Here is a 14928-nt window from a genome sequence, read left to right on the forward strand (position 1 = left end):
GCCTCATAAATTGCGTTGGAAAGTATTGTCTCCTCTTCAGTTTTTTTGGAAGAGTTTGAGGAGAAGAGGTATTAAATCTTCTTTGAATGTTTGGTAGAATTCACTGGTGAAGCCATCTGGTCCTGGACTTTTACTTTTTGGTAGATTTTTGATGATTGTTTCAATTTCCATACTGCTGATTGGTCTGTTTAGATTTTCCAGTTCTTCTTAATTCAGTCTAGGAAGGTTGCACCTTTCTAAGTACCTGTCCATTTCTTCCGGGTTATTTAATTTGTTGTTATATACTTTTTCATAGTAATATTGTATGATCCTTCATATTTTTATGGTTTCTATCATAATTTCTCCTCTTTCATCCCTGATTTTTTGTTTATTTGTGTCCTTTCTCTTTTTTCTTTAGTGAATCTCACCAGGGGTTTGTCAATTTTCTTAACCTCAAAGAACCAGCTCTTTGTTGCATTTATTTTTTTCTATTGTTTTTTTGTTTTCAGTTTGATTTATTTCTGCTCTAATTTTGATGATTTCTTTCCTTCTGCCAATTTTAGGTTTCATTTGTTCTTCCTTTTCTCGTTTTTTAAGATGAAGCATTAGGTTGTTTACTTGGGCTCATTCTTGTGTTTGGAGATAGGCCTGTAAAGATATGAACTTTCCTCTTCTGACCGCTTTTGCTGTGTCCCAAAATTTTTGATAAGTTGTACTTATGTATTATCATTCATTTCTATGTATCTCTTGATCTCTCTTTTTATTTCTTCTCTGACCCAGTTATTCTTCAGTAGCATGTTGTTTCATCTCCATGTATTTGTGGTTCTTTCCACTTTCTTTTTACGATTGATCTCCAACTTCAAAGCATTATGATCAGAGAATATGGTTGGTATGATTTCAACCCTCTTATATTTGTTGAGGCTATCTCTGTGTCCCAATATGTGGTTAATCCTTGAGAATGTTCTATGCGCACTAGAGAAGAATGTATAAGCCGCTGTTTTGGGATGAAAGACTGTAAATGTCGATTATGTCCAGTTTGTCTGAAGTGTCATTTAAGGATGTTAATTCCTTATTGGCTTTCTGTTTGAATAATCTGTCCATATCCGACAGTAGGGTATTTAGTTCCCCTACTATGATAGTGTTTTGGTCTGTTTCTCCCATTAGGTCTGTTAGTAAGTGCTTTACATATTTCGGGCTCCCTGATTGGGAGCATAGAGATTAATAAGTTTTATGCCTTCTTGGTGTATGACTCCCTTTATCATTATGAAGTATCCCTTGGTATCTTTCTTTACCTTTTTATTTTGAAGTCTGTTTTGTCTGATATTAGTACCGCTACTCCTGCTTTTTTCTGAATTGATTTGGGTTTTATTAATGCTATAGTCACCTTCACTGCGTCATTTTAATTTACTCCAGCAACGGGCTATTGTTTTTTTCCACTTACTATTGAGCCTGGGGTATTGGTATGTTTTTAATTAGTCTTCTTGCTTCACCTTCAACTTTTGATAGTTTCTTCATACTCTTCCTCTCTTGCTTGTTACTCATTTCTAGGGTGAGAGTAAGAGTAAGTGTTTACTCAGTTTGGCTAGATAAGCCTCTGTCTTAAGTGTTCTTGTTTTCGTGGACTTTGGGGTTGGGATTTTCTCAGTGTTTATGTGTCAGTCCTCCATGGCAGCCAAATTCTGCCTGCTGTCTGTGAGCAGGTTCTTGGGTAAGAAAGTATCTCCATCCACTCCCTTATGCTTTGTATTCTAAGTCCAAGTGGCATTCTTGCTGCTGTGCTCCGCCGCCCCCACCCCCGCACCCCCGCACCCCCGCTCCCAGTCAGATGGCTTTTGCTTCAATTCCTCAACCAGAAATAGTGGATTTCTGGGGGGAGGGTCGCACAGCAGGTTTTCTTACCCCTCCCCAGAAGTAGATGGGTTTTACTTCTACTCCTCCAACAGAAGCAGTACACCTTTCCAGGGTTATGAAGGTAGAAGACTTACCTTACCCAAATGACTTAAGGCTTTTGCTTCTAATGAGAAAGATCCAGGGAAGTGGGCCTGGATTTATATCTTTTTCTTGGTGGCAGCCAATTCCCACTGGCCCACTGTGCTCCTTCTATTACCTTTTTCATGCGTACACTATAGAGGTCTGTGGCAAAGGGGCTGCAAGTGAGAATGCGCTTTCCTTGTGTCAGGAACTTTCAGTTATACTTTCAGTTAAAGTGTCATGCTACCTACACTTGGCCTTAAATTTATTAAAATTTTACCTGATTCTTTCCTACTTTTATGACAGCCACTTCTCTCTGGTGCCTTGGCAATATCTCTTCACAAAGGGGCTTATCACTCTTGGGAAATTCTTTTTCTTTGTTGGCTTGTTACTTCAGTTCTCTGATGGGTTCATGAAAAATTATGATTTTTGTAGACTTGGTTTTTTCTTATTGTTAGGTGGTAACTGTTCTTTTGCAGCTTTCTCAATCCTAAGTGAAAACAGAGCTTTCATGCAACTTTTATATGTGTATATCTGTTTGTGTGTCTTCTAAGCTAAATATAAAGTGTATTTCTTAATATCAGAGTTAAACTTTTTCAAAAACTAAGTTTTTAGAGGAAGGTTGACATGATTTTCTTGGAAGTATGTTGCCTTCTGAAGTAGCTATTTCCTTAGACTTCTTTCATTGTTTTGTTTTGTTTTTTCTTTTTGCTTATTGGGCCTACTTTTTCTTAGGGAATAAATTTAATATTTTTTCATTCTTAAAAGCCTTTCCCATACCAAATGTACAAGTAGAAAGAATAGTCTGATTTCTTAGATGTCTGCTTCGAACAACTTATAATTTAAGAAATGACTACAGTAGTTATTTTCCATGACACTCAAGTAACCCAAAAGAATTGACTTCTTTCAGAAAGTTCCACTCCTACTCCTAGGAAGTAACTGATCTAGATAATTTGACTGAATATATTTATTTTTTAAAAAATACTTTCTATACTATTTGCATTTTTATTTAGAGTTTTGGAGGCTGGAAAAGCAAATATTATTTTACCAAAAAGTTCACCAAGCGGAATAACTCATGTGATTGCCAGTAATGCAAGAATCAAGGCTGAGCAAGAAAAAGATAACTTTAAGGCTCCATTTTATCCAATTCAGTATCTAGGAGATTTTCTTTTAGAGGTAAGTAAAATAAATAGTACACATTTAAAATTGTTTATTTTATAAAATATCAATATAGTGAAATATAGTAAAATTAAATTAATTTCTGAATTTTGAAACTGTGATTGGAAATAATTTAAATGACATTTTTAAGGCTGTTGCTCTCAATTTAAGCATTTGAGTATACTTTTGATAAATCTGAAAGAAGCTTATTAAATTTAAAATTTGTCTTCTTTTGAGTTTCTACTCTTGTTTTCATTGCTTCAGTAATGTTTGCTACAAAATAATTTTAAGCATTTTAATGTCAGTGTAAATAAAATAGCAGTGGACTATAGTATCATGAAAAGTTTGGGTTTATTTTATCATTTGGAAAAGAGGGAACTATTTCTAAGGATTAGAAATATATTCTTCTTCTTTTGCCTCTCTCTTTCCACTTGGTCCAATACCACAAATCTTTAAGTTGTGTAAATGGGAACAACCCTAGAAGAAACCCTCAGGAATTAAGCAAAGAAGAATTTTTCAGAAGGGTCACTCAAGATAGAAAAGAAACCTCACTATGTCTAAAAACTGAATCTTTATCTTCTAGGAAAAACTGGCTCTTCAGTATTTGTCATCTCAATAGATACCAAAACCTTTTATCTAATAATTTATGTTAGAGATGAATCACCCTTGAAACCTTTGTTTCTGGTATTCTCCACATCTTGTCAATTACCAAGTCCTATTGATTTTATTTCAGATACCTCTTGAATCAAACTGCTTTTCTCCCTATACTAACATCATATTGAATTCATCTTCTTTCCCCTGTGTTCCTGGAATAGATTCCTAATTAATCTTCCTGTTACTTTACCTTTTTTCTCTTGCTAATTTCCTAATTACTCTTTTTCTTTCTCTATTCCATGCTACTTCATTTAGAAGGAGCAGCCAAAATGTTCTTCCTAAAACAATTCTGATCCTGTCACTCTCCTACTTAAAACCCTGCAATGGCTTCTCATTGCCCTCAGGATAAAATTCTAAACCTCTAACAGGACTTTAAGTTCCCACAGGATTCCTGTCACTCCTACCCTTTCCATTGTTTTTTTTTTTTTCTATGCCCACTATACTCTAACAAAACTGTCTCCCCCCAGTTTCTTAAATAGGCTAAGCTACTTCCCACCTCAGTGTCTTCTCAAAAGTTATATTCTCTGCCTTCCAAGTTTCTTCCTACTACTCTCTCACTCCCTGTGCTTGCCTGCCTTCTTCTCATCATTCGAGTTCTGGTGATAGTGTTGCCTCTTCAAGGAAGCCTCTTGATCTCATTAAGTTCACCTAATGTGTTCTTATACCTTTATTTTGCTTTATAGTACTTGCCATAATTGTAATTAATTAATTGGCCGATTACTTAGTTAACATCTATTCCCTCTCTCAACCAAAAGTACTGTATCATCAAGGATGAAGTCTGTGTTTTCCATAGCTATATCTGAATCATCTTGCATAAAGCCTGGCGCATGTGTTCACATTTTGTGTTTATTAAATTAATGGAAGACTCAAAAGTCTGCCATAATTTCTCTAAGAATAGATGCAATACATTATTATATAATTACTGAGTATCAGAACTGTAGATTGGAAATTCGACTTTAGTTCAAGGAATGGATCTGCTTGAACTATAGATAATCTCATTACCCTTGACAGTGATTGGCTTAGGCATGGGTACCAATTCTGATCCATGGGTCATGAAAAGAGGTATATAAGAGTTTCTGGGAAGTTTATTCTTCATTCTGAAAAGAGAGCTCCTGGGCAGCCTGGCTCTTTCAAGATGTGAAAATGGAAGAATGTAACCTAAATTCCCACTAACAACCATTCTTTGACTATGAAAAGTATAGCTTTAGGATGAAAACAACTCTGTAGACAGAAAAGTATAGACACACAGTATGAACCCTTGTTGAGATACTTGAGTTGCTGGACTAACCAACCCTAAAACCTGTTTTAGTGCTAGACCACATTGCCATTCCATGTTTAAGATAGAGTTGCTTTTTATTACTTGCAACCAAAAGCATTCTGATTTACCTATCTGAACAGTTTATACAGAATTAACTGTCAACACAAGAAAAGTCATTCTTAACTACACAGATTAAAGTACTTGAATTTTCTTTTTCCATGGAAAGAAATAAAGTGTAATATAGAGTATGCTTTATCTACAGTCTTTTTTACAGTAATCTGACAACATTCAGATTCAGCTGCTGAAATACTGGAGGGTAGCAATAGTATATCAACTAAAAATAGCAGTTAATCTTTATATTTGCTTTTAGAATACATTGTTTTATAAGTTCTTGCTTAGACAGCTAGATGTTTATAAACATTCATTCTAAATAAGGCATTTTGTGATCTCTTCTGAAGAGAAATCAGTTAACTTCACTTTAACGTTTTGCTCTTTTGCTGTCCCAGGCAGTATGCTATGTATTAGGGAAAATGAATAAGATCACATGTCAAATTTTGAATTGCTTATTATTTAGTGATGGAAACAGAATGTGGAAACTATTAATTACAGTTTAGTGTGTATCGTGCATTGGTAAAATTATGTGCAAGGAATAGGAATGCAAAGGAACAAATAATCAACATGTCTCATTTGTTTTACCCAAGGAAGGCTTCACAAAAAGGAAAGGATACTTAGTCATACTTAGATTTTTTTCAACTATCTACTTAAGAAAGAAAATAAAACGAACCACAAAAGTCTTAGGGACATGCAGGGATTCCCAAAAAATATACACTTTGAGCTAGATCAGTAAATTTGTAACATATATTTATAATTTGCTAGCTCCCTGACCATAGGGAAGTTATTTATCCTGTGACTAGATTTATTCCTTTGTATTTAGAAGCTAGTATATTTACCTTACTTTGGTTTTTGTGAGAATTATTACAACTATAACTTTGGACTAATATTTGCTGAGTGATTACTGTGTGCCAGGCACTATGCTAAGTATTTTCAATGCTTAATCTTATTTTAAATCTCATGTTTCAGTGTGGTATGTATAATGGCCCCCTTTTACGGTGGCAAAATTAGTACAATCACATTAAATAATTTGCCCACAATTCCACAGCTGTGTCAGATCAAAAATTTAAGGCCATGCTCTCAATAAATTTTAAGGCTTCTCTCCTCAGATCTCCCTTTCCTGCTCTCATTTTGGGTATTACTAGGTTTCCTTGATTTTCACCTGGTCACTTTCTGGGTAAAAATACTTGATGCTGTAAAACAAGTACCATAGTAGTCAATCATAGGATATGAGGTATCATTTAAGAATTATGGCATAAATGCTAGTTAAGAACTTGTGGGGCACTCAAAAGAATCTTGTTCTTTACTTCTCTGGCTCTTCATCCAGCTTCATGAATTCATTCAAGTTGTGCGGCAATGCCATGGCAAATCAAGGAATAAGACCTGGAGACCAGTACATAGGTATACACAGTCTAAGACAGGAACCAGGTTAAACATCTGAAGCAGAAGCCAGGCTAACAGTCATTGCCACATTGTGCTTCCTGACTCCTAGATAACACAATAATTTACTGAATAAGTAGGCTTTTGGTCGTCTGTTTGGAACTTAGCATTATACTATATAAAATAGACTAGACATGGCTCTCTTTTCCTAGATCACAAAGGAGACAAAACCCTGACACAGTATACCAAAAGTACCTAGTTGACATTAAATATAAAGTAAGGAATAAGAAATGAATATACATAAATAAAATAGTTCCTATATATTTCATAAGAATAACCAATTGGAGAAAGTATTGGTGGTTTGGAGAAAATTGTATGTTCGTTTGTTTAGCTGTATAGAATATAGGTTATTTTATTTTAAAAGTCTTCCAAATGTCATAGTCCATTTATCAGGTTATGACTTTTAACTGGTTAATTTATATGAAGTGCTCATACCATGCATTCTAATTCACTGATCATTTATAGTATTAGAAATAGATGCGTGAGTAAATATATTCAGGTTTAGAAAACATGTTCTTGCGTAATCGCTAATGATAATGGTATGTTCTTTTGCATATTTTGTATAGCTGGAATTTATATGAGGTTAATCCATCCTATATTTTAGACATTTCTTGACAATTTGGGGCTGAGGATTTAGCCCCCTCTTATCAACCCATATGAAATTTAAAGCCAGAAACTCATTTTATCCCCCTTCAAGTTGTCCTTAACAGAAACTGTTGTTTGTACATTTAGAGTAATTCTTTCTTTGGTGCCAGGAAAAAGAAGGAAGAAATATCTTCATTTTTCTGAGTTTTCAATTTTACTTTTCTGAGTTACTGAAGAAATTCAACGAGCCACTTTCAGGGATTATTCTCTGGCTGCAAGAATGCAGCCTGCTGAAAGGCTCTCATATTCACTTATGAAGCTTAGTACAAGAGAAAGAGAACCAAAGATCACACCATAGGCCTCACCACATTTTTACTTTTATCGTAATTTTTCTGTAGGACAGCGATTCTTCAGTCTCTTTGTACAATGGTAGTGAATCTCTGAATACCCTTTCATAAGTATGTTTTTGGAAATGTCATGAACTCATCTTTACTCCCAACTCTTTATCCTACTTAACTTCTAGAATTACACACACACACACACACACACACACACACACATTTTTTAAATTATTGGTGTGTGGTTTATGAATCAGCTTGGATTTCTTGGCAAAAGAAGTATGTGTTTGAAATAGAGTTAGGGGAAGCTAATTTTATTGCTATTCGAGTAAAATAAGAGCTGTGAATACAGCTATTCCTCAGCCTCTTTTCCAAAGTAAAGTGTACTTGAAATGAGAAGTTTTATCAGTAAAAGACTGAAAAATAACCTGAGAAGTAATCTATCTATAAACTGAAAATATTTTATCTAGATTGTAACTTTAACTTGGATAGGGGCTGGATTAAATAATTTTGTTCATGATTATTCATAAAAAGGAATAATCCTAGACCACCAAGACATTAACTTTTCTTGAAATACACAGAAATCATTATTATTCAGGACCTTTGTTGTAATGATTTTTCCCTTGAAAGAATATGACAGTGTTTAACAACTTTTGATTTTGGAAAGTGTACTTTACCTATTTGTTTGACTACCAAAGTTTTGCAATCATAAAGTTGAATACCATAATAAGGACAGTATATTAAAATTATACTTAATTGATTGCCCAAACCATTTTTACACACATTCAGAAAGAAATTCAGAATGATGAAGACTCCCAAACCAATTCTGTTTGGACAAAGTATAGCAATCAAGAAAAAAACAGAGATTTCAGGAAAAATATGGCATTTCTTGAAATGAAAGATGCCTTCAGAGAGACCACAAGTAGAACCCAGGTAAGGCTTTATAGGCTAAAAAATGCACGTTTCTTTTTCATACATAATTGTTTGAGAGGTAATGTATGGTGGCAATAACATGGATTTTGGAATCAGAGAGCTAAGTGTTCAAACCCAGCTCTCTGTTTTATGATCAATGATTTGAGCATAGTAGGATATTGCCCTGTGTCTCTGTTTTGAGACTCTTATTGAAATAAAGTATATATGAATATAGAAACACACAGTTCCAAATATATACTATATCTTCAACACATGGTAATTAAAATTCTTCTGTATGTTTAATATGTGTGTTTTATAAAGAGTTCTTATCTGTCAGCAATATGTATATTCATAATTCATGGTCTAAATTCAAGTATTTTACTTCATAGAACAAAATTTTTAAAATGACACAGATGATTTGTTTTGACTAAATATGAAAAACAAAAAACAGGAAGGATGTTGAGCAATGAAAAGTACCTTAAGAAAGCATATGTTGTGGCTCTCAAGTAAAATTTTTCAAATAGCAGCAACCAAAAGAAAGCATTGTTCTACCCTGGAAAAGCTAATGTTCAATTATGTTCAGTTTCATATTGTGTTTTATAAAGCAAATTCTTTAGTTGATTTACCAAATCATTAGCCTAGCAATTATTAATTGGTCTAAACTAAAATATTTTTAAATGCAACTAGAAATTAAAAATTGTTTTTACTGCACCTGTCAACAATTTCACAAAGAATTTTAAAAACAATTTGGAACTTCTTAACTGAACAGTATCTTAAGAAATTATATATGGAGAGGTTAGATAAAACTTTTCAAGAGCTTAAAGTATTTTTGCAGTTTTTTCCTGGCTTTTCCAAAGTACAATTGATTTCTATGTGACTTATAAGACGACTTTCTATAATTAGCTACGTGTACATGGTCTTAATAAGAGGCTTTTTAAATTGATGTATCTGTTGAAATAGGCATTGTAGACCACGGTATAATATATTTTTTTTAATTCAGTAAGGAATAATGGAGTTATTAAATTTAGTTTTATTTAACATAGAAAAAATAAAAGGAGATTTCATGAAAGATATAGAAACAAAAATACACTTTATATACATCTTGAGTTCTTTTTAGAAATTCAGAAATTTAGAAATTCTCTAGTAGAAATTTCTAGTTTTAAAAATAAGTTTCTTAGTATAATGAATAAATAATATGGTTTGTGATACTTTTTTCTCTGTTTAATATTATACCTATGTCCTATAAAAAAGTTTTATGTAATATAACTACAAGGCTCTTTACTATATTTAATCTCATTATTTATGTTTTATAAAACCTACCTTCCTCAGTGAGTTTTTCTGTTGTGAATTGAATTGGTTATGTTGAAGCTATGGTTAATCCACAGACCAATTAAAATATTTTTACAAACATGCAGAAAAAAATGCCAAATCTTGATGAAGATGTTAATGTTACTTCTATTTTCACTGAACACCACAAAAAAGAAAAATTCAGAGATTCCAGTAAAGATTTGAAATTTATTAAAATGAGAAATGCCTTAGGAAGGCACACATATGGAAATCAGGTAAGATTTTCCAAATTAAAAATAATTTATATTTTATAGCTCTTCTAAATTTACCAAGTATGTCATTTATGAAATGGTTATTTAATTATATGTACGAAAGTGTTATAAAGCATTTGCGTACAATTTTTTTAAAGAATTAAAAAACGAGTGTTATATACTCACCACTTAGGTTAGGAAATAGAGCATTCTCATTTTTTTAACACCCCATGAATGTTATTTCCAAACTATTACTTTCTCTTCTTCCTCTAAGGTAACCTCTGTCTTAACATTTACTTTAATTATTTTCTTGTTTTTTGTTGTAATTTTACTAACAATGTATGTATCTCTAATAATACGTATCCTTAACAGCAGTGATCGCCAACCTTTTTGGTACCAGGGACCGGTGCTTCTATGAGAATCTAATGCTTGGTTATCTGAGGTGGAGCTGAGGCAGTGATGCTAGACTAGCACTGAGGAGCAGATGAAGCTTCGCTCACCTCCTGCTGTGCAGCCTGGTTCCTAACGGGCCACAGCCTGGGGGACCCCTCCTTAATAGTGTATCCCTGTAGTTTTACCTATTTATGAACTTTTGTAATTCATGGTATTATAGTCTTTTGTGACTTGCTTTTTTTTCTGGTGTATATAATGTTCCATTGTTTCATGATTATATATTTCTTTATGTTGGTTTATGTTTTATTGATTGGTTGATTTTTGCAGTTATGAACATTTCTGCCATGACAGTGTGAACATGTTCATACATTACTCTTGGTGCACATGTTCAGGAGTTTCTCTGGTTCAGGATATATTCCTAGGAGTGGAATTACTGCCATAAGGACTGTGCATGTTCAGTTGTACTAAGTAATACCAAACTGATTTCCAAAATATTTTATTAATATATGTATACCCCCTCTAACAGTGAATAAGATTTCCTGTTATATATAACTTTTTTGTTTTTATTTTTAAATACAGTTGACATTCAATATATTAGTTTCATGTGTACAGCTAGTGATTAGACATTTATATAACATAGGAAGTGATCACCCCCATTAGTCTAGTACCCTATTTTTAGACTCTATTTTGTTCTGATCTTTATTATTTCCTTCTTTCTACTCACTTTGGACTTTGTTCTTTTTCTAGCTACTTTAGGTATAAGGATAGATTGTTTGAAGTTTTTCTTGTTTCTTGAGGTAGGCCTGTATTGCCATGAATTTCCCTCTTAGAACTAACTTGGCTGTATCCCATAGATTTTGGGTCATTTTGTTTTCATTTTTCATTTGTTTCAAAGTATCTTTGGATTTCTTCTTTGATCTTGTCCTTAAACTATGCATCATTTAGTAGCATGTTATTTAACCTCCATATGTTTGTGTATTTTTCAGTTTTCTTCTTGTAATTGATATCTAGTTATGACCATTGTGATCAAAGAAGATGCTTGATGTGATTTTAATCTTCCTAAATTTATTGAGACTTGTTTAATGGCCTAACATGTCATCTCTCCTGGAAAATGTTCCATGTGCGCTTGAAAAGAATGTATATTCTGCTGCTTTGAGGTGAAATGTTTTAACAATTTTAATTAAATCCATATGATCTAATGTGTCATTTAAGGCTCTTGTTTCCTTGTTCATTTTATGTCTGGATGATCTATTCATTGGTGTCAGTGGGGTGTTTAAATCCTCTACTATTACTGTATTACTGTTGATCTCTCCCTTTATATTCATCAATATTTGCTTTATATATTTAGGTGCTGCTACATTGGGTGTGTAAAAGTTTACGAGGGTTTTATCCTCTTCTTGGATTGATTCCTTTATCATGAAATGTCCTTTTTTGTCTCTTATTATAGTCTTTTTTTAAGTTTATTTTATCTGATATAAATATTGGTACCCCAGTTTTTCTTTTCGTTTCCATTTGCGTGAAATATCTTTTTCATTCCTTTAATTTCAGTCCGTGTGTGTCTTTTGATGTAAAGTGGGTTTCTTGTAGGCAGCATGTAAGGGTCTTGCTTTTTTATCCATTCAGCCACCCTATATCTTTTGATTAGAGCATTTAATCCATTTACATTTCAAGTAGTTTTTGATGGGTATGTCGTTATTTCCATTTTCTTATTCATATTTTCGATCTTTTTATTTTTTTTTTCTCTTTCTTAAAGAAGTCCCTTTAACATTTCTTATAATACTGGTTTGGTGTTGTTGAACCCTTTTAGCTTTTTCTTGTCTGGGAGGCTCTTTATCTGCCCTTCGATTCTAAATGATAGCTTTGTTGGATAGAGTAATCTTGGTTGGTCCTTGCTTTTTATCACTTTGAATATTTTGTCACTCCTTCCTGACTTGCAAAGTTTCTGTTGAGAAATCAGCTGACAGTCTTATAGAAGCTCTTTTGTGGGTAACTAACTTCTTTTCTCTTGCTGATTTTAAGATTCTCTCTTTGTTTTCAACCTTTGACATTTTATTTGTGATGCGTATTGATGTGGGCCTCTTTGGTTTCATCTTGGTTAGAACTCTGTGCTTTCTGGGCTTGTATGTTTATTTCCTTTGCCAGGTTAGAGAAGTTTTCCATCAGTATTTTTTCAAAAAGTTTTTCAATTTATTGTACTCTCTCTTCTCCTTCCAGTACTCCGGAGGTCCCTTAAACTATCCTCATTTTTTTTTTTTTATTCTTTCTTTATCTTTGCTATTTCGATTGGCTGTTTTTCATTACATTTGTCTTCCAAATCTCTGATTCAGTCCTCTGCTTCATTTACTGTGCTGCTGATAGCATCTAATCTGCTCTTCATTTCTGATTTTCTTTTTTTTACGGTTTCTGTCTCCTTGTTCTGAGTTCATCTATTCTTCCCCTAAATTCATTGAACATCTTTATAACCAGTGTTTTGAAGTCTGTATGTGGTACATTGCTTGTGTCTGTTTCATTTAGTTCTTATTCTGGATTTTTGTCCCGTTCTTTCATTTGGGACGTGTTTTTTGTTTGTTTGTTTGTTTGTTTGTTTTCTGTCTCCTCATTTTGGCTGCCCCGCCCCCGTGTTTGTTTCTTTGTAGTAGGTAGATCTCTATGTATCCCAGTCTTGGCAGGGTAGCCTTACATAGTAGATGTCCAATGGGGCCCAGCACAGTCTCTCTGGTTACCTGAGCCAGGTACTCTATGGGTGGCTCTTATATGGGTTCTGTGTATTCTCTTGTTGCAGTTGAGCTTTGTTGTTGGCTGACTGGCTGTGAAGATTGGTTGTGACTATAGCAGACTACAGCTTATCCTGTAGAGTAGGATTTGCTTTAGTGGAGTTCTCGTGCCCACTGAGTCCAGCCTTCGGATATGTCATCTGTGGTACTAACTGAGTGGTATTCTGATGTGGTCTGAGGCCAGCCACCAGGTGTGTTGGTTCTGGGGCCTCTTTAGAGGGACTCTGATGCAGGCCAAGATTAGCTGCTGCTTGTGTCCAGCCTAGGGCCACCTGGTAGGAGCTACAAAGTGATCTGCAGTTTGTTGCCACCTAACAGGGCTTGGAGGGGCCGGGGAGAGGCTATGCCTTGAACCAAGGTCACCTGCCACTAGTGCTTATCTTGGGGCCACATAGCAAGAAGTTCAGGATATGCTAAGGCCAGCTGCTGTTTATTTGGGGTTTGTGGACCTTTGGGAGATTTTAGTAAAGGCTGCAGCATGGACCAAGCCTGGCTGTTTTGTGATGAACAGCTCCTGAAAGAGGTTCAGCCTGGGTAGGAGTTGTGTGAGGTTGTGTCTACAGGAATCAACAGGGTGGGATGAGTGGTGGTAGCCAGGTTGATACTCAGCTTTGGTGCCTACCTGTGCCTGCATACTGGGTAGCGGGAGGGTTCAACAAAACAACAAAGATGCCTGCTACCACTTCTGTTCTGGAGACAGCTGCTGCTCCCTCCCTTGCCCTAAAAGCCAGATAGTGGAGTTCTTCCCTGTATGTCCATGATGCTTTTTGAGCTGCTGTCCCTTCCTTGGAGCTTAGGGTGAGTGTTTGTAAGCAAAAGAGTCTGTGCTTGGCCCCTTCAAGAGGACACCTGGGTCTCCAGTAGCCTTCTGTTTCACTTGGATGGAATCTCTTCTGATTTTCTCAGCCCGATGTTGCACTGGTGCTCTTGCCTGAGGAGCCCTGTGTGGGCCTGAGCCCCTCACTTCTTAGGAAAGACTCCTGCAGCTGAGATATCCTTCCCAATTCTTAACCACCACACGTGGATATGGGACCAGTGTCTGCCTCTCCTACCAGTCTCATCATTGCTTCTTTTTTGTATCTTTAGTTTTAGAGAGTTCTGTTCAGCTAGTCCTGAGATGGTTCTCAGGGGTGGTTATTCTATAACTTAGTAGTAATATTTTATGTGGTCATGGGAGGAGGTGAGCACAGCATTTTCGTACATTGCCATCTTGACAGGGAGTTTGTTCATTTTTTAATTGTGTAATAAGTCAAACTTTTTCTGAATTTATCTTGATTTTATAACGTATAATTCATGTTGAGATGTGTTTGTGTTCTAAATTCATATAGAAGGAAATTAAGAAAAATGATGACGAGATTCAAAGGAGTTATACTTTGAGGAAAAAATGCAAAAAAAGAGAATCCAGGAAGGATGTCGGACATGACAGAATTAAAAGTACTTTAAGAGAGCACACATATAGAGATCAGGTAAAGCTAAGATAAACAGTTTTCATTTTTTCTGACTCTTCCCTAATATAATCTAGACAGATATAATCTGATTTTTATGATTGCTTGCTGTGTTAAATATAACCTGCATATCTTCTGAAAAATACCTTCTTCAGTTGATCTGGCGTGATAGTCATAATTAATGTTATGATTGACTTTCATTCACAATGAAAATATTTTTACATATGTAGACAAAGAAATTTGAGTTAATAACCAGGATATTCAAATAATATTTTGTTTTGCCTGAATGTAACAAAAAAGAAAAAAGAAAAAAAAGATTTTGAAAAGAGGCTAAAATTCTCAAAATGAAAACCATCTTAAGACTACATGTGA

The 14928-nt window shown here is 34.6% G+C and overlaps 1 protein-coding gene across 4 annotated transcripts in view; it reads left to right on the forward strand.

The window, feature by feature from the left end:
* The window catches only part of SLF1 (SMC5-SMC6 complex localization factor 1), a 67089-nt gene that overhangs the window by 22250 nt on the left and 29911 nt on the right, over positions 1-14928 (forward strand). For all 4 annotated transcript variants that reach the window (XM_023523292.1, XM_023523301.1, XM_011378081.2 and 1 more), the window contains exons 5-8: positions 2964-3126; positions 8284-8427; positions 9822-9968; positions 14440-14577. In XM_023523292.1, coding sequence (XP_023379060.1) covers positions 2964-3126; positions 8284-8427; positions 9822-9968; positions 14440-14577 — 592 coding nt within the window. The remainder of the gene's footprint in view (positions 1-2963; positions 3127-8283; positions 8428-9821; positions 9969-14439; positions 14578-14928) is intronic.

Source organism: Pteropus vampyrus, unplaced genomic scaffold (assembly GCF_000151845.1).
Source record: "Pteropus vampyrus isolate Shadow unplaced genomic scaffold, Pvam_2.0 Scaffold11, whole genome shotgun sequence".
Lineage (NCBI taxonomy): Eukaryota > Metazoa > Chordata > Mammalia > Chiroptera > Pteropodidae > Pteropus > Pteropus vampyrus.